Genomic DNA, 23222 nt, shown 5'->3' on the forward strand with positions numbered 1-23222 from the left:
TTCCTTATAGAAACAGATGATCAGCAGTGACGAAGTGCTTACACAGGGGTATTAGCTCTACAAAGCTGATGTATTTTTTTGGTTTTCTTTAATTTTTTTCACACATAGTCTCCAGACCCAGGTCTGTACTGCTAGTGCCAACATGAATGGTGGGTTACGCCAGAATTATGTCTTAAAGCTTCAGTTATTTTAAAATGTGATTACGCCAAAACACAGACTGTGTGCTTTGTGTGTGTATATATGAGTACACACGCAAATGTGTTCAAAAATTTCTGCTGCTAATTTTGTTTTCTTCTTAGTTATAGGGATGCAGAAAAGAATTTCCACAATATCTCTAACAGATGCTCCTATGCAGACCATTCCAACAAAGAGGAAATTGAAGACGTCTCAGGAATTCTTCAGTGTACTGCTAATATCCTAGGTATATTAACTATATATTTATATGGTTGAGAGAGAATGAAAGATGGGAAAGGAAAGGTGTAAATGTTTCATTTTCTACTAAGAAGAGGTTGGAGAATATCGCAAATCATGACCAAGACCTTGTTTATAAGTGATTTAATTTTAATACTCCTGATGATGTTTGAGTGGAAATTACATGCATGCTATTTACTTGGAGACTGAAAAACATTAAAACAAAAATACTTAACATTCCAGGGAAACTTTTTCAAATATTCATATGTTAGTAGCATTAGCTTTGTGTAATCTATGTTTCTCTGGGCCTTACCCTCAGCTGAAATTTTAGGATCTTTCTTTCCTCCCAAAGTCATACTCTTACTATTTCTGGGAGGTCCTGGTTGGGGCTGAAGGTGGGTCACAGGTTCTCATAACGGATTCTACAACTCAGAGGCCCCTTCTGTGGGTTTATTAGTGAAGGCAGGTCATCTACTCAGGTCTCTGTGCCCTGCTCGAGGCCAGGGGTGTGCCCACTTTAAAGATATTTGTATTTATGACAGAGGGGCTGTTTTTGGATGCTCCCAACATGGCAAACAAGTACTATTGTCAACTACACCCAATCCTGCAGCCTTAAGGAACTGTAGCTGGGCTGACTATCACTCTCTGAAGTTCTTGGCATGTGAGAGTTGCACTGTATTCCACGCATGATAGATACCAAAGAAGGAATATTTTTTGCACTAATGTCTTACAGAGGTTTTTCGTAAGAAATATTTCTTTCAGTTCTTCTTGGAATCTTTTTACCTTATGACCCAGATAGGAGTCTGTGGGGTGCTGGAGGGTGGCGGTGGAGAAAAACAAATCTTAGTGACCAACTCCATGCAGAATGCAGAGTCACTTCTCCCTCAGACTCGGGTGACGGAGACCGGGCAAACTTGTTTGCATGTCTTTCTTTTCCTATAGGGTAAGTACTTTTCCTGGAGATACCTGAGTTTCTCCTACAAGCAGATTCCAGATCACCTCAACCCATGAGTCTACCAGATCTTTCTAAGCATGTCTGACCACTTTTACACTCAAGCTGGGAATCCAGCTACCCATTGATTACATTTTCATCCTAAGTAACTTCTGTAAACACAAAATAGTATAACAAGAAAATAGATCTTTTGTGAGATGAGGCATATAGATGTAAGTGTTTTTTCTCTAATAACATACAGGACAGTGACAGACCATGAAGAGGAAGGCCAAAGATTCATTTACCTCAATCTCAGTACAGTGCAGGGACGTTGTACTACCCAAGTGAACCTTACTGTTGGAGAAGATGAGGGACAAGAATAAAAGGGACATTACCCAAGAGCTGTTTAAATTTTTCCGATTTTGCCTTTTCGAGAACTCTCCTTTCAGTAACATCTATTTCTCTTGACACATTGTGATTTAAAGGGGTGGGGTGAGATGATGCCCCACTAAGAGGATATATCAGAATCTCAGTGGTGGGATGTTTAATATTTCAGAAAGTTGCGTCTTATTAACCCAGTTTCCAAACGTTTCCCTGACTCTCTTATTTCCTTTCCTTATGCTCCATACCTTGAGAATCACTGAGCTAGAGGAAGTAGGATATCTTCAAAGATAATGAAGATATAGGGGGTGCTAAAGGCATCTGAGCTGTGGCTTATAAATGAGTGTACAGAATTCCCTCAGAGAGAAGAAAACCTGGGTCAGGCAATTTGACATGGTGACCACCAGGGGACAATGATGGTCTAGCACAGCTTAGTTGCCCTTCTAAAGTTGCCATGAGATACAGAGTAGGTGGTGAGTGAACAGGGCATCAGGCAGTGTGATACCGGGTAATATTAGGGAAACAGTAGTTGCAAGTGAAGTGTTTATAATTCAGAAGGTGGGTGTAAAACAGGGTTTAGAGTTCCATAAACATTAACTTTTTCTACAAAAGAGATATTAGCTCTGATTATTTTCTCCCTCTAAGTAATGATAGGTTGTTAAGATTTAAAGCACAATCTTATAAAATTGAAATTTCTGGAGAATAAAACTAAACGCAATGCCTGCCACCTGTTGACCAAATGCTGGCACAGATGATTATTGTGTACCTAAGATGTAGCTATTCTTTTTTGAATAATGTCCTTTCTTAACTCTTGAAATATAAACTCTCTGAGGACAAAGGTAGTGGCTTTACTGGTCATATTCAATGAAAGCTTTGTTTTTAACAAGTCACCGAACTATGATTAATCTTGGCTTGCTTAGATTCCATCTTTTTAAAAAAGATGCATTTAAATTCTCTTGTGCAATTGTTTATGAGAATGAAAGAATTGGTTAGCCCACTGAACAGAAAGGTACCATACAAGAAAATATTTAATAAGTGGTTTTGGAGTGGTATGGTGGGAGGGTGGCACAGAAAAATAGTGTTTCAACCAGGTTAAGAAAAATTTTGATGGCTAGCAACCTTGTCTGTGGATCCCAGAGGGCAATGTTCCAACTCCGTGATTTATATTTGTCATCTTTGGGGAGTGTGGTTAGAATATTGGTGGGTTGAGACTGGCAAATTTATATGTCTCTTACCTTCTTAACTTGTTACAAGGTTGTAGTAGAGACTAGAAATGTGTTAATTATTCACTCATTTGTATGTTATTTATACTTTACCTACCATCAATAAAGACTTGAAGTAATAGATAACAAAATATGATCACAGTAGCAAATTTTTCTCCTTCCAAAATGATCATCTCTAGCTACTTAGTATTATTAACTCCTCTAGATAGTTTGAGTTTTTACTGGCTCTTCAGGTTGAAGTGTGAGTTTAGCGGGTGGCATGGAATACAAAAGGGGACCTGAAGAAAGGGAGAAAGTGAGTTGGTGAAGACTAGTTAATGCCTCTGTCATGCATTTGTTCTCTCATGTCCTCTATAGGATTTCCTGGATACACATGTGGACTACAGAGTGGTTCATGCCCCTGGAGAAATGGGAAAGAACTGTTTCTAGATATCAATTTTTTCCACATCCATTTCACTTTTGTTGGCTTAGAAACTGGTTGTTTCTATTTTCTGTCTCATCGCTGACAAATTAGGGATATTGATGACAGTCTGCTCCTTGCCTTCTATTCACCACATTGTGGTGCCCTAGTAATCACTGTCATAATGCAGAACAGTACTTGAAAGAGGCCCTAAGAGGCCCTTGAAACCCTGACCATGCAAAGAAAGATGGTTGTGAGTGATGCCCTCCCTGCTGAAGGCTTTTAGTGTTAAATTTACTGCTTTATTTGGTACATAATGTCTTTTGCATACCCAAATGGTCTAATTTTAGTTGTCTGAAAAATGTAAACCTTTTCTATCCCTAATCTGCAAAGCTCATTTTTAGCTCCAATTAAATAGTAAAAATGTGTTTATGCTCTTATGAGGCATGGAATTTAATATTTCCTTGGAAATTGCAATGGTTGAATGTGATGCTGAAACGTATATTAAAGGGTACATACCACGGTTGCTGCTAAGATGTTGCCACTTGTTTCTATGGCTTGAATTTAGGTAGGCAGGGAGACAGAGAATGAGTAGTAGAGTTAAGGGAGAAGGATGATAAATTGCATAGTCTTCTTTGTCATAATAAGTTAACTATAAATGGGGTTATGACTATTTCAGTTTTAACAAGTTTTAATACTATTAAGGGGGCTGTGGGTGTTTCAGTTGTTGTAGAGCTTCAAGAGCTACAAGATGGGGCAGATGGGGTGTAGGAAAAAGACTTCCCACAGTAAGTTAGAGAACAAATAGAAATGGGAGCTTTAGTTTAATCCATTTACTGATGAATTATAGCAAACTGAACATCAGTTATTTGCTAGGTATTGCACAAAGCATGGTTTTATACTGCTCTTGCTAAGTGCATTTTCTCTCAAAAATAATTAAGTACGAGTTGTGAAAGGATATTCATTAATGTTTTCTCTGTTTTAAAGATCTCAGTCAGGGTGTGCTTTGTTTTCTTTAAAAACTTAATACGTTGAAGTCAGAATGGGATTAATGTTATCATGGAATTATGCTAGTGGGGCTTATTTCTCACAATATTTTCTTGGTGTCGGGGATTCTGAAATTCTGTGAAATCATAGCCCTTTATAAAGTGCCATGGATTCTAGAATCTTTAGCTGGTATGAAGCTTTCGGTTGTTGTTTTTTTATTAGTAATAATTTGTTGTTTACATGTCAACTTGTATGTACTTTTTTGTTACACTGTGATTTGGAATGTTCTTTTAGAAGCCTTTTAATTGGTAATAAAACTGTAAAGAGTTAGTTAGCCTTACTTAGGGTTAAGACTACCTTGAGGGTTTTCTTAAAATAACTCTAAATCATATAGTTAGAATATGTTTAACATATTTAACATCTTGGAGAACGAGTTGGTGCAGTAACAATTTACCATTTTTGTTGGTGAATTAAGATTGATAACAATAAGTAACTCCTACCATTATAGTTCTTGTTACCATAACTTGGTAATGGATCAGTTTTCTCTTTCATTAAATGTAAATACTTTAAGTATTTTAATAAGATGAATTAGAATCAAGCTGGTTGGAGGGGAAAGAACTTAATGATGTTGTTTTAATGTAGTGATTTAGAGCAAAGATTAGAACTAGACTACTTGGGTTGAAAACACAGCTCAGCTACTTACTATACGAACTGGAGTGATTTACTTAATCTTTCCATACCTCATATTTCTCATTTGTAAAGTGGAGATGATGTAATTACACATCTAGATTTACTAGGAAGATTAAATGAGTTAATTTATACAAAGTACATACTTAGAACAGCCTGGTATATAACAAACAAATGCCACATAAATGTTTGCTCTTGTTAGTATTGAGTATGCACAAAATAATGTTTGTGTCAGATCCAGGAGGTCAATACTGCTCACTTTTTAAGGTGAGGAAACGGATACTTTGCAAGGTCAACTTGTTAATGACTTTTGTAAGAGTTAAGCCACAGAGGCAGGATTTAAATACAGTTCGGTCTGATTCCAAACCCCGTGTTCTTCCCAGTACTTCATGCTGCCTCCAGAGCCATCGGACTGAGATTATCAAGTCAGCACCCCTCTGATGCTAATTGCACAGTCGTTCTAGTTGTCTGAATTATTAGAATTGTTATGATGTCACATTTTGCTTAGTTCATTGCCCTTTCAGAGTATACTTGGAATACTTGCTTGCATGTGACAGTGTCAAAAATGTGTATTTCTCATCAGTATTGAGGAGAGTGAAGTTTAATTGTAATTTGGATCATTTTAAGTTTAGAAACTGTGATTTTCTTTAGACTTCAGGTGTTGCAAAGAAAGGGTGATAGTGTTTCCCATCATGGCAGGAACACAGTTTCCCAGTTATGCCGTGGTAAACACTGGGTCAGTTCTGTTGGCGGGAACATTTCAAGCTGGTCTTGCTATGTAGGTGGCCTAACATGTTGGACATCACTGGGCCAGCACAAAGTCTACAAAAAGGCTGTGTTTATGATGCCATTTTTTTTTTTTTATGGAAAGGTTTAGGGATATTGCCACAGTATCTCATTTAATAATTCCTAACAGAGACCTTGGGTTGTGGTTCTATGTAAATTAGAGAGAACTTCTGTTTTCTTCTCCCCTGAAATGATTAGATGTAGCAGGTAGGCCTGAGAAGGAAAGAGAACAGAGTGGGGACACTGCCTCCTATATGTATAAAATAAACATTTTAATAAATACTTATCCTTAAATTATACAAGCCAGTTTTAGAAGTTACAAGGAAATTGAGGTCAGGCGCTTGCATGGGGCCACACCGTTAGCCTGTGGGGAAGGCAGGGTTTGGAGTAGGAGGCTGTGATGGGACAGTCTGCTGCATGATTTATTGACACCTCAACTGCTTCTATTATAAAAGAGAATGGTTACTTTTGGTTTTTCTTTGAGTTAGAAGAAAGTTTATTCTTTCCTTACTATGTGAGAAACATGATTATAGGCTCATCATCATTTCATATGTCAAACTCATAACTCATTTTTGTTGCCATCTCACGGAGCAGATTTATAGTGATTTGGCTCATTTGCTTTTTTAAATACTGTTTTTTTTCTTTTTTTTTTGTCTTTAATACTTTTGAATCTTTTAGTTCAAGTGAAACCTTTCCTTCTCTTCCCACCCTTTTCCTCTGTATGATGACTTTTATTAATTAAATTAATCATTTCCTACCTCTGGGTCTAATTTTTTTTGTCTATTATGTTATTTTTCTGTTTTCATTGTTCTTTGCTGCATAATTCTATAATAACTTTGATTCAACTGCAAATTTTAATAATATACTGTTTAATTCTTCTGACAATTAATGAAAATTTTAAGTAAGATTAGAATTAAACTCAAGCATCCTAGGTTCTATGCTAGATGAGTTGTCATTCTTATTAGCCTTGAGTTTGGATCTTCAGTCAATTCTAAATGCTTTTGACAGGATTTCCATTGTAATTATTTAAATCAATTTGGTGAGTAGAGTTTTATGAGTCACAATAAAGATGTTACTCAAATTAAGGCATTTTATATATGGTGAATTCCCTTTATTAACCCCGTTAGTTCATTTTTCAAAAGCAAAAATATTAATGTCTTTTGTTTTTCAGCAGCCTGTTCAGTTAAAGATTTTCATAGGTTATATTTTCCATGTGGAGAACTCTGGACCACTATGTATTGTGGGTGATTTTTATAGGTGTTTTGGAGTTCTCTTTCCCTATTTCTGTTACCTGTAATGGTCTCTATTTAAAGGGAGATCTTCAAATCTAATATGTTTGATCTCAAACTTCCAATTCTTGCCTATTATACTTTTTCCTATATTCCCACCAAGGCTGGTAATTTTTTAGTGTGAAGAAAGAAGTTGTAGAATTGGAAATACCATCCAGAATTTTCCTCTGTGATATAAATGAGTTCTATTTTAGCCTTTGTGGGCAGCTTACACATTGTTATGTGCCACGGTTATGGTCTAGAATCCGGTGAGGTAGAGAGATGTTGGGACGTAGAGCATGGTGAGGGTGTGAAGAATTCGACTTCACTTCCATATAGAAAAGGGGCGTCAGAGGAACCAGCTGTGGGTCCCCATGGAAGAGATGAATGACTGATGGTATGGAGTGAGAACCTCAAATGTTGATGACAGGTAGGAAAAGAAACCAGTGGAGCATATATAGGAGTTGGTTGAGGGAGACACCAATGTGATTTTCATAAGCAAGAATGCTAAAGTAATTCCTGATTCATACATAATGGTCAGGATTGAATATTGTCCAGAGCCAGGTAAGGAAATGAGGAAAAACCCACTCTGAAAACAACAGTTTTTATTTTGATATTTATAAATTTATGCTTTTATCCTTCCGAGTTAAATATAATTGCTTTACTGATTTGAATCCTAATCCCAGAAGTGATTATCTGTACTCCAGATTCTACATCAGTAGATTCCACATTCCACAAGTGATTTTGCAATATGATCATCTAGAGACATTAAAAAATAACAGAGGCCTGTAGACATTATTCCCAGATATTCTGATTCATCATATCTAGGGCAGGGCCCAGGACTTTGTATTTTAAAAATACGCTCCACAGATAGTCCGGTGTGCATTCATGACTTTTAACCCCTGAACTGCAAGGCTAATCCTGCTCCTGGGCAATGATGTTCAAGAAGCTCCAGTTCAGTTCTTAGGACACTTGATACCAAATCACATTTACTGTTAGTTGAGATTCTAAAATCTGTGTTTCCCTTTCTCTCTTATTTCTGAAACTGAGTTGTTGCCTTGTACTCCACCCAATTCTCTTTACTTATTCCCACTTCTCTTTAGGACTTTAGTTCTGCTTCTGAACCCCCCAGAGAGGAACGGAGCCCTGCTTCCATTCAGTGCCCTTTGTCTTCCAGAACCTCCTGCTGCTAGATGTTCTGTGCTCCATTCCTGCCCTGTCCTCCCCTCCTCTCCTTCTCTTTCTTTCTATTTCTTTCTTTCTTTTCTTTTTTTTGTATTTTTGCCTTTTCTGTATCTCTTTGCCAAATCTCCTTCATGCTGATGACTTGGCTTAGACTGCCGTCGTCTACACCATACAATTAGAATATCATTTTTGTTTTCCGATTTTCTCCTGTCTTTGCTTGAGTGGGCATATTGCGTTTTGGGAAAATCCCTCCCTTTATTCATCCTGTATCATTAACTCTGCACAGACACGTGGTAGATTTTTGTTCAATGTCAGAAATAGTGGGTCACACATAGTTTTAGTAAAATGTCCGTTTGCTGCTGGATTCTTTTATTTGAGAATTTAAGATAACATTTTTCTCTCTACTACTACTGTTAGGACCAGAAATCTTATTAATCTCCAGAGGAAAAAATTCACCCTAGGGGGAAAATAAAGTGAGCAATAGAGTTTGCTGCTGCAGTAGGAAAGTGAAAGTCTATACTTGTCTGTGAGCTTTCATGAAGCACAGAGTTGTTTTAGGATCTTTATAAAGAAGAGATCAAGGGGGATTTCAGCCAGAGAACAAACAGAGCAGTGACAAATGATCCTGATTCTTGTGAGTTCCTCCACTGAGTGATTATGCCCAGAAAAATTTTAACTGAAAATAACCAGTTGCTATCATTTTCCTACTACTTTTTCTTCTCTTTCTTCTGATTGTGTATACTTCCCCACAACATCCTGTGTACTTGCCCACGACACGACACTTCTTTCACCTCACCATTTACTTACAGTACCTCAGACTGTTTGCATTTACCTCTTTTATGTAGTTTTTATAACTTTTCCATTTTCTTTATTCTGATTCGCAATCTTACATTTTAATAAAAAGCAGCATTGCAAATCTGCCAAACATTTAAGTTTGCTTTGTTAATTTTTCATCACAATTTTCTTTAGGGCCATATTTAAACTTAATATTTTAGTTGGAAAATTTAGTGATCAAGAGACTGTAACTTATTGCAAATCTATAAAATGTCATTAATTTAGAGTTCTAAATGACTGCTGGGGCTTTAGCTGGGCTAAAGTTTATTGTTGTATTAACTGCAGGAAAAGGCTTATTAATCCAGAGAAGTCTGTATATAACACTGTAGAGAAAATGTTTGTTCTGTTAAAGGAATATTTTTCAAGTGCTTTGTTGTAGCCACACAAATATTTGTTGAATATCTTATATTTTCAGGTACTGTTCTAGGTACTGGTTATCAGCAGGGAGGAAAACAGAAAATGGGGAGGGGAACAATAAAAAGCCACATACAAACAACAAATAAACAAATAAGATAACTTTAGAGTGATGCACGCTGTGAAGAAAAATAAGATGATAGAATGTAAAAGTGAGTGGGAAGGGCTTAAATAAGGAATATGTTAATGATAATTTTTAATTAATTTAAGCAATTCTAATAGGATTTCTATTAATACATGACCATAGAATTTACGCTGTTTCAATGGTACTTCTGGATTTAAAGCTCCAGGAATGAACTTTCTTTTTGTTTTTTAAACATCATTCACCTTAACCTGGAGGAGGTTGCTGAAAGTTCTGGTTTCTCCACTGATGTCTAAGTAGCAGTTGCTACTCTGGATCTATTGAAGATCAGTGGACGGAGGCAGTGAGGCTCTATCAGTGTATTTTTGGCTGATGTTCATCCACTCCCCTAACGTTTGTTGAGTACCTCCACGTGCCAGGCCTGAGCAGGCTATGGAGATCTGACAGTGAATAAGGCAGATGGAATCTCTGCTCTCCCAGCATTATGAGTCTAGAAGCTAATGGGAAGACCACGTGATATGAGGTATAAAGCTTCTCTACTAAGTGGACAGGGTGGAAGACTTCTTAGGTGTGGCCACTAGAATAGAGCCATCCCAAGAAAAGTGGAAGTACCATGCCCAAATGGGCTGGGAAACTTGAGATTCAAAACTTTTCTAATGACCCTGTCAGAAAAGAAAATCCACAAATCAAATGCATCCTTAAGCTTTCTCTCACTCTTATTCTGTTTCTATCTTTTTCCGTATACATACACATACACATATATACCTATATACATAAGTACATATACACACACTATATACACATACACACATGTAAGCTATCTGTGTTTTACTACTTATAAAGAACTTACATATATATTATTTTGTACCTTGTTAAATTCAATAGTTGGGTATTATTATTCCCCTATTATAGATGTAGTAATTCCCCTATTGTAGATGTAGTAATTATTATTCCCCTATTATAGATGTAGTATTCCCCAGAGTGCAAATGACTTACCCCAAATCACTTAGTTAACAAATGATTGAGGTTGGATTTGAATATAGCTTTTTAAACCATAGGAAAAGAGCACAGCTTTTCCTACTGTGTCATGCTTTTCTCTGTTTCTGAAAATAAGTGGTGACTGTAACACATTTTCCATTAAAAGAACCACCTCTGTTTCTTAAAAAAATTAACAGAAACCCTTAGTGTATGTATTACTATATACTGCTGTATGGTACTGTATATTACTTCAGCCAACTCCTTGAATTAAAAACTATTTCATAAATACCTTTCGCCATTGATTATTCTGTGTATGTGCTGCTAAAGTGAGCACTGCCAATGATTATTCTGGCTATGGAAGTATTTCCCCAGTTTCAAGTGAGAGATAGAAAAAAGATCCAGAAAGCAAGAGTTTTGAGCTGATAAAAATAGAATGAATAAAGTCTATATTTCTATTAAAGCACATTTCATCATGTGCTTCCTAATTGTTTATATGGCTTTCTCTTCAACTTGACTGTGACTACCTAGTTGTTAGGTGCCATATTTAACTCATTGTGACCACAGCACCAAGACCAGAGTGTCTGGAAGAATAACCATCCAAGAATTATTGTTTGAAATACAAAGAAAGGCTAAGGAATGTTCTAGACCAGTGGTCTCCAACCTTTTTGGCACCAGGGACCGGTTTCATGGAAGACAATTTTTCCATGGATCCAGAGTGGGTGATGGTTTTGTGATGATTCAAGTGCATTACATTTATTGTGCAGTCAAACTTCTCTGCTAATGATAATCTGTATATGCAGCTGCTCCCCAGTGCTAGCATCACCGCCTCAGCTCCACCTCAGATCATCAGGCATTAGATTCTCATAAGGAGTGTGCAACCTAGAACCCTCACATGCGTGGTGATGCAGTGATTGGGAGTGGCTGTAAATATAGATGAAGCATTTTCACTAGCTGTTCTGCTGCTCACATTCTGCCGTGTAGCCTGGTTCCTAACAGAGGAAGGGAGACTGAAAACACAAACAAACAAATGCAAAGTGCAATCCTGTACTGGATCCTGGACTAGGAAAATATGTAGCCATGAAGTATATTATTGGGACAATAAACAATTTGAATATGGACTGTAGATTAGATGATAGTATTCTATCAAAATATACACTGAACTATTTAGAGATAAAGGGGCATAATGCCTGCTACTTACTCTCAAATGGTGTGGGGGTGTGTGTGTGTTTGTGTGTGTACAGAAAGACAGAGAGAAGAGAGAGCAAGAGAGAGGGAGAGTGAGGGAGTGAGAGAATAAGAACACAAAGTGGAGCAAATTGTTAACAAACTGGTGAAACTTGGAAAAGGAATATGGGAATTTTTTTGTACTATTCTTGCAACTAACTTTCCTCTAAGTCTGAAATTATATCAAAATAAGCATTTCCAAAAACTGCTGAATACAGTTCAACTTAAAACAGACTGTAAATCCAAAGGGACTTTCTGTTTCTATTGTGTTGTTGCCTCAATTAAAAAAAAGCAATACAAAACTAAACTAAAATAACATAAGTGAATTTAAGAGCTTGTAGTCTATTTTTATACTTAAGTGTATTTTGTTTCTTCTTACATCATCTATGTAATCACCAAATTCTATATAATTAGTGTCCAGATTAGAGCCCATCTATGGAGTTTATTTTCCTCAAGTTTTGTCATCTCCCTTATAACCTGATTTAGTGATATGGAGATTAAAGAAGAAATTGGAATAGTGTTTGAACATAGTCCAACTCTGTTTATCTAATATTTCAGGGCAATTGATGTCAGAATAGGTGACTGGTTCCTCTATGTTCCAGAACATTTCATTTTTTTCTTTTATATAGAAAAATATCAAGAATGGTATCATATTTTAGAAGAATAAAAATAAAACTGCTGACTACTTCTATTGCTTAAGATACCTATTTTCTTGATACTATAGTGAGTGACATCTACACAAGGACATCTAACTTTCTTCTTGTGATCCTCTTACTATTATATTATGATAATTTTGGACTTCCCAGATACTTTCCTTGAATTCAAAAGCCTCATCAATCATTGACATATTCTTCTCTGTAGACTCTGATTTTTTGATTGCTTCCCTGACATTTTAAATACCCAGGATAAATTATTTTTCACAGTCTGTCAGCAGTCATTAGATAATATTGCAATGTGCTATCAAAGTATTTCTATATTTAGTCGCAGTGCTTTCTGTAGTTCCATATAGCAGCATGTGCAATTAGTTAAATAGAATCTTCACTTGAAGCAGGACATCACACTAAGTAGGTGTTTAGTGCTTAAATTGAGTTAATAGGTGGGTAAAGTGAATGATTTAGAAGATGATGAAAAACGCTGTGGCTATAGTTATATATGGTTAAAATTATTACCACTGCCCAGATTTTTAAGTTAATAATAGATCAGAGCATCAGCACAAGCTGGATATTCATTTCCTCTCTTACTGGAATAGATAAAGAGGGATCATTTTTAAAAATGGTGTCTGTCGATTTCAGATTTGGAAATACACACATATGTATATATTTAATTCCTTAGACTTTCATTGTATTATGGAAATAATGGCATTTAAGTAAATTATTCTCAAATCCCATACTTATTTAGGATCCCATACAAACATATAAGGGAGATAAATGTCATCTCAGGTCTCCTATGTGATTTAACCCTGTTAATGTGATCTAACCCCTCTCCCCTACTCCCTCAAGCCCTGCACACACACACATCCACACTTTCGTGCAGTCTTGAACCTCATAGTCCTGATCCTTTGGGAACAAAATTTTTAATTAAATATTGGGATGAATCTAGTCCTACTAATAGGAGGCAAAAATCCAAATAAGAGTGGTATTCACAGACCATTATCCCAGCTCTCACTGTTGTGTAAATGTTAGGCAAATAAGAAGGATCTGTGTGCTAGAGTAAATCTGGGTATTACCACATAGGAACTTGACTGCGCTTGACTTCATTCTTATGTTACTAATCTAAGTCCTTGGATAGTTCTGAGGAGTGAAACAGGGATATTAGTAGTAACCTTTACTGTTGTATAGGTTCTACAGACAGCAGAATTTCTGTTCATAGGCCATTTGTTTAAAATGAAAATTGTCCACATTGGGAGACTTCCATTTAGAACAAGGTTACCATAGTCACAAGGCTAAAAAAAAAATCTCAAATATCTGTTTGCCTTCTAGGGCACCAAGCCAACCGATCCACTGTTAGTGGGATAGAAAAAACAAACTATGTTGACCTTTGACATTCTTCTGGAAGCTAGAAAGGAGACAGCAACAATATTCTGGCAAGGCTGGAAAGGGGCTGAGAAAAGGCAGCTTGCTTTATTACTTTTAATTGTGATGCTTTTCTGCTGTATACTGAAGAAGCATTTTGAAAAGAATGTGACAACTTTCATCAGGTGTGAATTCAAGATCTTCTAGCTTTGTAATATCTTTTTCCTGTCAAGTACTAGATTCAGTTGACCTTTTGGATAATGCGTTTTTGTTTGCTTTCAAATATTAAAAAAGATCTCTCATATAACCCGTTTGTTTTCTTTAGGAGTTAGCGTTGAGGGAATAATAAATGTTTATGGGCAAAAGAATAGCTCCAAATTCAGACGTTTTTATTTTATATCTCTTTTGGGTCAGGTAGCTCTAAACCTACCTATTAAAGTATTTATGAGAATAACCTAGTCTTTGGTGCTGTTTCCTTTCTGCTTCTGCTTCTGTTGTTAACATTCCCTACCTCCTAGGTGACATAGTTTTTCATCCCTCTCCTCCCTAAGAAGTGAAGTCCTTCTTTGTCTCACCTACAGTGGGAGGCTGTTCTCCTTTGGGCATTCCAGGGGAGGGAATGTGAGTGACAGGACACGGGGTTGGAAGGGGCAAGGTGTGCTTATGAGGCATTGTAGAGAATTGTCTGATTTAAGAAACAATTCTTGTCAGGGTATTGTAAGAAATGAGAACAGGGTATGATTTTTATGCTATGTCTGTGCTATCTGCCAATGCATCTCACTAGTTATACCTTGTCCAACTTAACACCCTCTGTCCTTCCTCGTCTGCCTCCAGATTTAAAGGTTTGGATTTTCACTAATATCTTCCAGTCTCTGGCAATCTTTTTCACGAATCTGTAGTATGTGTCCTGCTGAGATAATTACAAACTTGGTTTATGGTTTTTTAGTTGACTCTGAGTGCTTTTATTGGCTATTACTTTACTTTATTCCTCCTTAACTCTTCCGTTTAGTCCCTTCTGTGCTAGCTTCTGCATAAAAGAGGATCTAACACACACTCACACATGCTATCACCATTACCACAACCATCACTTTTGCTTTTGAATGGGGATGATTTAAGAATTTAAAGCCAATGGCATATCAGTATCTAGTCCATATTTTGTATATTATCTATGTTTTCTACATTTCTGCCTTAATGAGCCACCTTGAATTTAAGTTAAAATTTAAAGCACTTTGATGAATATTCATGCATAATCATGAATTCATTCATTCATACATCTTTTCAACAAATATTTATTGTATCCTGGATGCTGGCATTGTGTAGGTACTGATTTACTTAGTCAACTACAGCAGAATGTGGCATAAGTTAATTATAGACCACTATTCTAAACTCTATACTGAGTCTTGGGTCAAAGACACTGTAATACAGAATATAATCTGTCCTGATTTCTTAGTATCCTGGTGGTATATCTCACTATTGGACTTATGTTTATAATATAATCTATAAAGCCTTAATATCAATAGACTGAAAGTCTTCTTACTGTTATCATAGTAATGATCCACATCTGAGATTTTTAAAAGAAATAATTCAAAACAAGAAGAAACATCAAAAATGGCTTGATGATGTTTACTGAATGCTCTTTAAGCTGACACAATATCGGCAACAACCAACTGTAAGGAAATGGTCAATTAAAATATGATAACTCTGCTTAGAAGAAAGTTAAGCAGCTGTTTAAAGGAGGCCCATGTGGAAAGATTATGCTACAGCATGGGAAAATGTTTATGATGTCGCTCTGGTTCGCCAGGAAACAGATTTTGACATGGAGATTAGCACTCAGGAAGGCTATCAGGCAGTGTCCTCGGGGTCAATGATCCAACCAGGCAGACCCCATTAGGTTTCAAGGCCTGAGAATAATCCTTTGTTTATTAGCACTTAGAGTGCTCCACACTCTGAGTCTTTCTTCTTTTTTCATGAAAGGGTGGCAGTCTGCTCTCAGTTTTTGGTGTGCTCTTGGCCAAAGAATGCCCAGACACACCGAAGTGTCAGGTCCAGCCTCTTGGTGGACTGTTACCCTAGTTCTGTGGCTCCTTGCTTGGAAAAAAAAATCCAAGCAGGGCTGGTATGATGAAGTGACCACAAGCAGGAAGCAGTTTCTCATGAGTAGCTTTTTATTATAAAATGAAACTGGTCTGTCTCTACGAATGGAGAGAGACAGACCGACTCACTGACTTACTGACTACCCGACTCTCTCTGGAGTTCTCAAGGTGTTTCCTTTTATTGGCCTATTCCAGGGAAGGGCTTTTGGAGGGGAGGGATGTTACCAAATGATTAACAGGTGTTCTCAAGGTTGTATCTGCATATGCGAGCTCCTCCTCTAAAAGCCCTACCTGGGGGCGGATGAACCACAATGTAGATTTAAGCTAATGACATAATAATTAGTGTTAGGTTACTCTAGGTCACTTTCAAATGCTATTATGCCTAGGCTGGGGAATTCTCAGAGTGGTAAAGTGTTCCCTCCTTCCCTAGGTGTAGCAGTTGCTCAGGATAGGATTAAGGGTGAGGCAACATCAAACAGAGTGTCTGCCCTTATCCTTCTTCCCAGGTGGGGCAACTGCTGGAGGCAGCACCAAAGTAGGGCATCCTTACCCCTAGAAGAGCCAGAGATCCTAGCTATCTACCTAACAGTGGCACATTCGCAGCTGAGTAGTTTTACCAGACTGTTTCCCTGTGAGGATGTGAAGAAAGTAGATGGGCAGAGGCAGAATTTGAACTGTTATGTAGATGCCATCACAACAGAGGTCTCAGTTGCTCTCTTCAAATTCTCTTCTTGCCTCTAATAGACGCAAGAAGGTGGAGGTTTTGCATTACAACTCCCCACTCCCACGCTGACTGCCTTTGGGTGCAGGCTGCCCTGGGGAGGGAGCAGGACCTTGGGCAGGCAGCTCTTGTCAGCTGAAGGCAATGCCTGGAGTCAGCTGACACTACAAATGCTCTCAGCATCCATTATAGATGAAATATTACATGGAAAGGAAAAAGGTAAACAGAGTGTTTGTGTACATTATGAACACTATGAATCCAGCTATGTACAATATGTGTGAGTATATACAAAAACCGGAAGGAGACACTGAAAAATAAACACAGCTGTGTTACAAAAGTGAAAGAATTCATGAGAGTATAGCCCTTTCACCAAATAAACAATGAAACCAAACAACCAAATAGATTATAGTTTTCTTTACAATAGTGGAAGAATTCAAATATATATTGTCTCCTCCTCCCTGAATTTTAAAAGATGACCATTTTTGTTAATTCTGAGGCTTTCCCTTGTGTTCTATTGGTGGAGTATGTCAGGGTGTGGTAATAGCAAACAGTTCAGTGTTCTATCAGATCTACTTTGAGATTGTAACAAATATGAAATGTTGTTCTGCTTGGGATGCTAACTTCAGCCATTCCTCGGGGGGTGCTATGATGCTAAAGAGGCAGTGGTTCTGAGTTCAATCCCTAAATGTGTCATTGATAGTCATTTTCATAGCCCCAAATTGCTTCCTTACCCAGCCCAGCATGTTATATATATATATATATATATATATATGCATGATCAAAAGGGATTTGGGTGTGAAAAATGTGAATGGCACAAGGCAAAGACATCAACAACAATACAGGAAACAGTTTGAGTGTATACTTTAGTGAGGAGGAATAAATGTAGACATCTATTTTCCCGAATTAGAGCACGTATACACAAAGGACTGTAATCCTGGCATGAAAGCTTCTCATGTGAGCTCCTCTTATCTGAAACAGACTTCCTATTTCTCTTCCGCTTTCTTATTTCCTCCCAAAGTGTAACTTGTAATGTCTTTACAAATTACATATGCTGTGTGTGTGTGTTTTCCTCATGTACCCTGGTTTTTTATATCTATTTTAACCAGTTCTTTAGAGCTACCTGTAATGCATTTTGAATTAGTTCCTTGAGAATATAAGATGAGGAGACAAAGGAGAACATGAAAGTTATTTTCAGGTACTTTAAAGGACTTCTGTGAGGAGAGGAGACAGATTTGTTCAAATCACCATGGAGGATATACTAGATCTAGTGGACTAAAGTTATAGGAATAGATTTTGCCTCAAATGGAAGAAGGAAGGGACTTTGTAATTACTGGAGATACTCAGTATTGGAAGAGCAAGCTTCATGAGCTGCTCATCACTCGTGGGGGTTAAGTAGAGGAGGGATGACTGTCCATAAGAATGCTCTATGTTTAGGGAAGTTGCACTGTGTCCCAGTGACGCTCCAGTGCACTTGGTGGCTTCATGTATAAATGTGATAAGGAATGGTGTATCCACAAATTCTCTTTGAGACAAACACATACATAATCACCTGCTTTCGTCTTCCAGAAGTATAAAAGTATTTGGATTGCTTGTGAATGCTGTAAAAATGCTGTCATAATACTGGAATAGCTACATCACAGACACATAATAGCATACTCATTTATGTCACACTTAAAATCTAATTCTATTTGGCTTATGAAACACATATTTTAGTCCTTCAGCTAAGTATTTATTACCTAATTCATGGGAAAATTGGAAAAAGTTTTAGATTCTCATCAATTTTATTTCTTTACCACAACTTTTATTTCCAAAGTTAATCCTCTCTGGGCAAATTGGACAGCAGCAGAGCTCCCAAGACTGGTTGGAGTAGGTAAGGTGGGTGAATCACAATTTATTGATTTTAAAAAGCATAGCAATGAAAAGGGCATTAGCAGTGAATAAACAGTTCTGAGTCAGCCCTCTGGGAGGATGTATCCGTGTGGAAGTCTTGCTCTCCTGCTGCCACTCCTGTGGTCTCCAGTTTGAATTGGGCATTCATCAATGGCAGAAGTCGGAAGCTATATGTTTTTGCGTAGGAATCCCCTCCCCCACTTTCTTAACTAGCAGGTTAAAGACTGGTAAAAAGTATGGGTGAGGGAAATGATGAGAATGCTCATCTGTCAAGAGATTCCAAACTCTGTGAGCTACTGCCCTATTTTCACAATGTGGTAGATTGCATTTCAGAAATGGGCCAGATGTGGGTCCAGAGCTGAGGCAGGTGCTCCTGCAGCTCCTTTTTGTAATTAGCTCATGTCTGTTCGTTCTTTGACTCTGCACTACTCTGCTGCTGGGATGCTGGCTTGGCGTCTTTTACAGCAGTATGCCAGGGTGTGGGAGAGGAAGGCTGGGAGATGTGATGAGCCTTTTGTCACCTGCCAGGTGGCCAGCATCTGGTAGCAGGCATAGCACAGAGCCCTGTGAAGACTGCCTGATTGGAAATGTGCTGCCCTGAGTCTGTCCACTTCTTAGAACTCCACACCTGTGGCTCTTTGTTGGCAAAGGAACAAGAATTTGTCAAGTGATAAGTATTTGCACCTATTAAATCAGTCCTTTGGCATAATTTGCCCAAGTTTGTGTAAAAAGACCTGCCAGTGAATACTGAAGGTACCTTTCAATCAATATGTATGCACACATAAATGATTTGATATCTACTCTATATTATATAATATAGGCATCATATATGATACCATATAACACATGGTAATAACTCACACATAGCTGAATTTATTTTTTATTATTAATTGATTTATTTTACCTATTCATTAAAAAATTCATTGCGGACAAGGCATGATGCCGAGGACTAGGGTTACAATGGTGGCCTTCATTTAGCTTCTCTCAAGCTCCATAGTTTCTCCTCCAGGACCTTTGCATGTATGTTTCTTAGTCTGGAATAGTTTCTTTCCTCCCCTGTCTGCTCCTTCTTGACTGCCTAGTTGATTCTTACTTACCCTTCAGATGTGTTGCTTTTTAAAGGAAGCTTCCCTTGACCCAGTAGGTTACATTAGGCCCCTGTTATATACTTTCATGGCATAGCATTCTGCCCCTTATTCTCATAGCACCCAGTGTCATGTGTATTTTTTTTTTTGTACAGTTGTTGGATCATGTGTATGATTATTGGATTATTCTATCTGTCCCATAGCTTAATGAGGGTAAGGCCCATTGCTGTTCTGATCACCACTGTATTTCCAGTACTTAGCACTAAGACAGATACTGAGGGGTGTTCCTTTTTTATTTATTTTTTTAAATTAAGGAATAAAGAACTGGTGAACAGGACATAACCCTTATATTCAAAGATGTTAAGTCTGGTTGAGGGGGTGCACAAGTCAGCAGCTATTGTGTGACACGTACTAGGGTGCTTTGGAAGTCTTAAAAGTAGAAGCATCTATCTCAGTCTTGAGTGTCAAGGAAGGCCTTCCAGAGGTATTTGGGTGTAAAGACATGCAAGACGAGTGTAAGCAGATCACTAGCTCAGAGAGCTAGGTAGGAGAACAGAATTCTAGCTTAAAAAAAGCCCCAAACAAAACACAAAACCAGTATTACAGTGGCCTATAAATGAGAGTGAGATTGTCGAGCACACTCACAAAACTCTAAGTGGTTCATAATGGCTGGTGTAGAGATGTGAAACGGGATTGACAGAGATGAGGCTGGGCCAGCAAGTGAAGGCTGGATCAAGCCCTGTTGAGTCTGGACATTATTTAGAAGACAATGGATAGTCATTGGGTGGCTGTAAGCAGAGAAATGATAGATAAGATTTGTGATTTAGAAAGGATTATGGAGAATGGATTGGAGAGAGATTGTGAGAAAGCAGAAAAATTGGGAGGCTGATGAAATAATTCTAGGCTACAGATCATGGTGGTCTAAAACAAAGTAGTGGTATTTAGGATAGAGACCAGCAGAATGTCAGGGGAGATACATCATGCACATTAAATAAATAGTACAGTAATAAATAATAAAATAGTATTTAATGTACCACAAAATACCAAAAATTTAATTTATCTCAAAAAGATATAATTTTACTCTTTTTTGCAATGTGTATACTAATTATTTTATTTTCATATCTCACAGGATTTGCTAGAACCTCCAAGGTAATATTGAGTAACATGGTAACAGCAAGCCTACCTGTCTAATTTCTGATTTTAGCTGAAATGTTTTTAGAATAAGCTGCTTCTGGTTTTTGGAAAACAGCTTTTATTATATTTAAATTTTCTGTATATCCCTATTTTACTCAATTTAATTTTATTAATGCAATAATTTATGCTGATAGATTTTCTACTGCTGAAGTACTTTTCATTTCTGTTATAAACACGTCTTGGGCATGATATATTATTCTTTTATAAATTGCTAGATTCTATCTGCTACTATTTTAGAAAATATTCATAAGAGAAATTGGTCTTAGTATACTGTATTAGGTTTTGACATAAAGTTACATGGGCTTCATAAAAAGAAGCAGAAAGTTTTGCAGAAAGTTACATAGTTCTTTACTGATTCCTCTATTCTCAGTATGTACCTGTTTCTTTCTTATTGTAGTTTAGTATATTTTTCTCTCTTTTATTTTTCCTATAAGCTCAACACAATTTTCTTAATTTCGAAGCCCTTTATTTACTTTTTTATTTTTGATGCTGAAAACATTTATGACATATTTTCTTTGAGTACAGTTTTTGTTGTGTCTCATATGATTTTGTATGATTTAAGTTCTTTTCGTTGATTTCTAGAAGTTGTAATTTCAACTTTGATTTTCTCTTTATCCAAGAGAATATATTGCTTAACTTCCGGATAGATAAGAAGTTTTGGTCAACTTTTGTTTATTTGTGTTTATTATTAATTTTTAAATTGCTATTAGAAAATGTGATCTGCAAATCTTTACTTACAAAACTATTAAGGGCAATATACGTAACCTAAACTTTTGTACCCCCACAGTATGCTGAAATAAGAATTAAAAAAAAAAAAAAAGAAAAAAAATATTTAAAAATCTGAGAAAAAAAAACTTTGGAACCATTAAAAGCCATATTTAAAACAAACAAACAAAAAAATATTATGGGATATTTATGGCCAAGTATTTGAGCAATTTTTATAATTTCTTATGTATATAACACATATATACATATGTACATACATATGCTAGATTCTCTCCACTGTTTTAGCAAATATTTGTAAGAGAAATTGGTATTACATATGTATGTACATATGTATATATGTATTTTGAGTTGTGGCTTTTGTTATTAGATTTTATTTTAATTTCATTGTTCTGTGACTTTATTTTTTATTATTTTATTTTCATTGTTTTGTTGCATATATTTTATTTAATTTCTCTATGATTTTGCTTTTTTATGTATTAGATCCTTCTGATACTGAGAGAGGTATATTAAGTTTTCCCATTCTAAATCTAATTGCATAGAGTTCTTCTTTCATTCTTAATTTTTTAATATAACAGCTTTATTGGAATATAATTTACATATCATACAATTCACCCAATTAAAATGTATGATTCAATGGTTTTTAGTATACTCACAAAGTTGTGCAACCATTACAACAATCCATTTTAGAACATTTTCATCACTACAAAAAGAAATCCCATACTCATTAGCAATCAATTCCTAATTATTTTTGCTTTATATATTTAGCTGCAGTATTGCTTGGTTTATAGGTCTTCTTTGTAAATCGTGGATTTTTGTCATATGTCTCTTTCTGTCCTGTTTAGTACTTCTCCCTTTAATTGTACCTTGTTGCTGTTAATTTTGCAACTCCACTTCTGCTTTTCTTCTTCTACAGTTTCTTGAAATTTTGTCTGCTGATTTAATTCAACCTCTCATTTTTTAAATCACCTTTTATGCAATTATTATTGAGGGAGTAATACTTTTCCATTTAAAAGGATAATTATTCATTTACAGTTACTGCAATTCATGGTTTGTGTGATTTTCTTCCTTCCACCTTGATTTATGGTAATTATTTTGTCTTTGTTTCTGTTATTTTTGCTGTTTTGATCAAATTGACATTCTCTATATACATATTTTTTACTCTTGTAATTGAAAGTTCTACTCCACTTTCCCATTTCATTATTGGTTATCTTCCTTTTTCTCTTACTAAAATTAGATCCTTTTTATTATTATTTTAAAACAAAATATCAATTCTTTCCCATTAAGATTATGTTTTTTCCCTACATGCTTTTCCTTTTCTCTCCCACTCTCCAGCTCCTGGGTTTCACTGGGATTGTTTTGTTCCAGATCATGAATGAAACTTACCTTGCAGTAGTTTAGTAGTTTCTCTATTTCAGTAATGTTTCTTTAACATTTATACTACAAATGTCCAGATTATATGTCATTATTCATAATATGTGTATAATATGTATATAATGTGTGAATTTATGTACAGCATGTCTATTTTTCCCATCTTTTCTTACCTGGATTTCTCTACCCTTCTAATTCATTTGTTGTTTGAAGTGTATCTCAATTATTTTTCTCAGGTGTTTCACTGTATAATATAGTCTCTGAATCTTTGCCAGATATCTTGGCTGGGTAATGAACTCTGAGATTTCAGTTCTCTCGGTATTCCACCTGTGTTTTTCCACC

The 23222-nt window shown here is 36.4% G+C and overlaps 1 protein-coding gene across 2 annotated transcripts in view; it reads left to right on the plus strand.

The window, feature by feature from the left end:
- Nucleotides 1-23222, plus strand: part of GUCY1A2 (guanylate cyclase 1 soluble subunit alpha 2) — a 268051-nt gene that overhangs the window by 38248 nt on the left and 206581 nt on the right. For both annotated transcript variants that reach the window (XM_045556684.1, XM_045556686.1), the window contains exon 3: nt 300-421. In XM_045556684.1, coding sequence (XP_045412640.1) covers nt 300-421 — 122 coding nt within the window. The remainder of the gene's footprint in view (nt 1-299; nt 422-23222) is intronic.

The sequence above is a fragment of the Lemur catta genome, chromosome 7 (assembly GCF_020740605.2).
Source record: "Lemur catta isolate mLemCat1 chromosome 7, mLemCat1.pri, whole genome shotgun sequence".
Lineage (NCBI taxonomy): Eukaryota > Metazoa > Chordata > Mammalia > Primates > Lemuridae > Lemur > Lemur catta.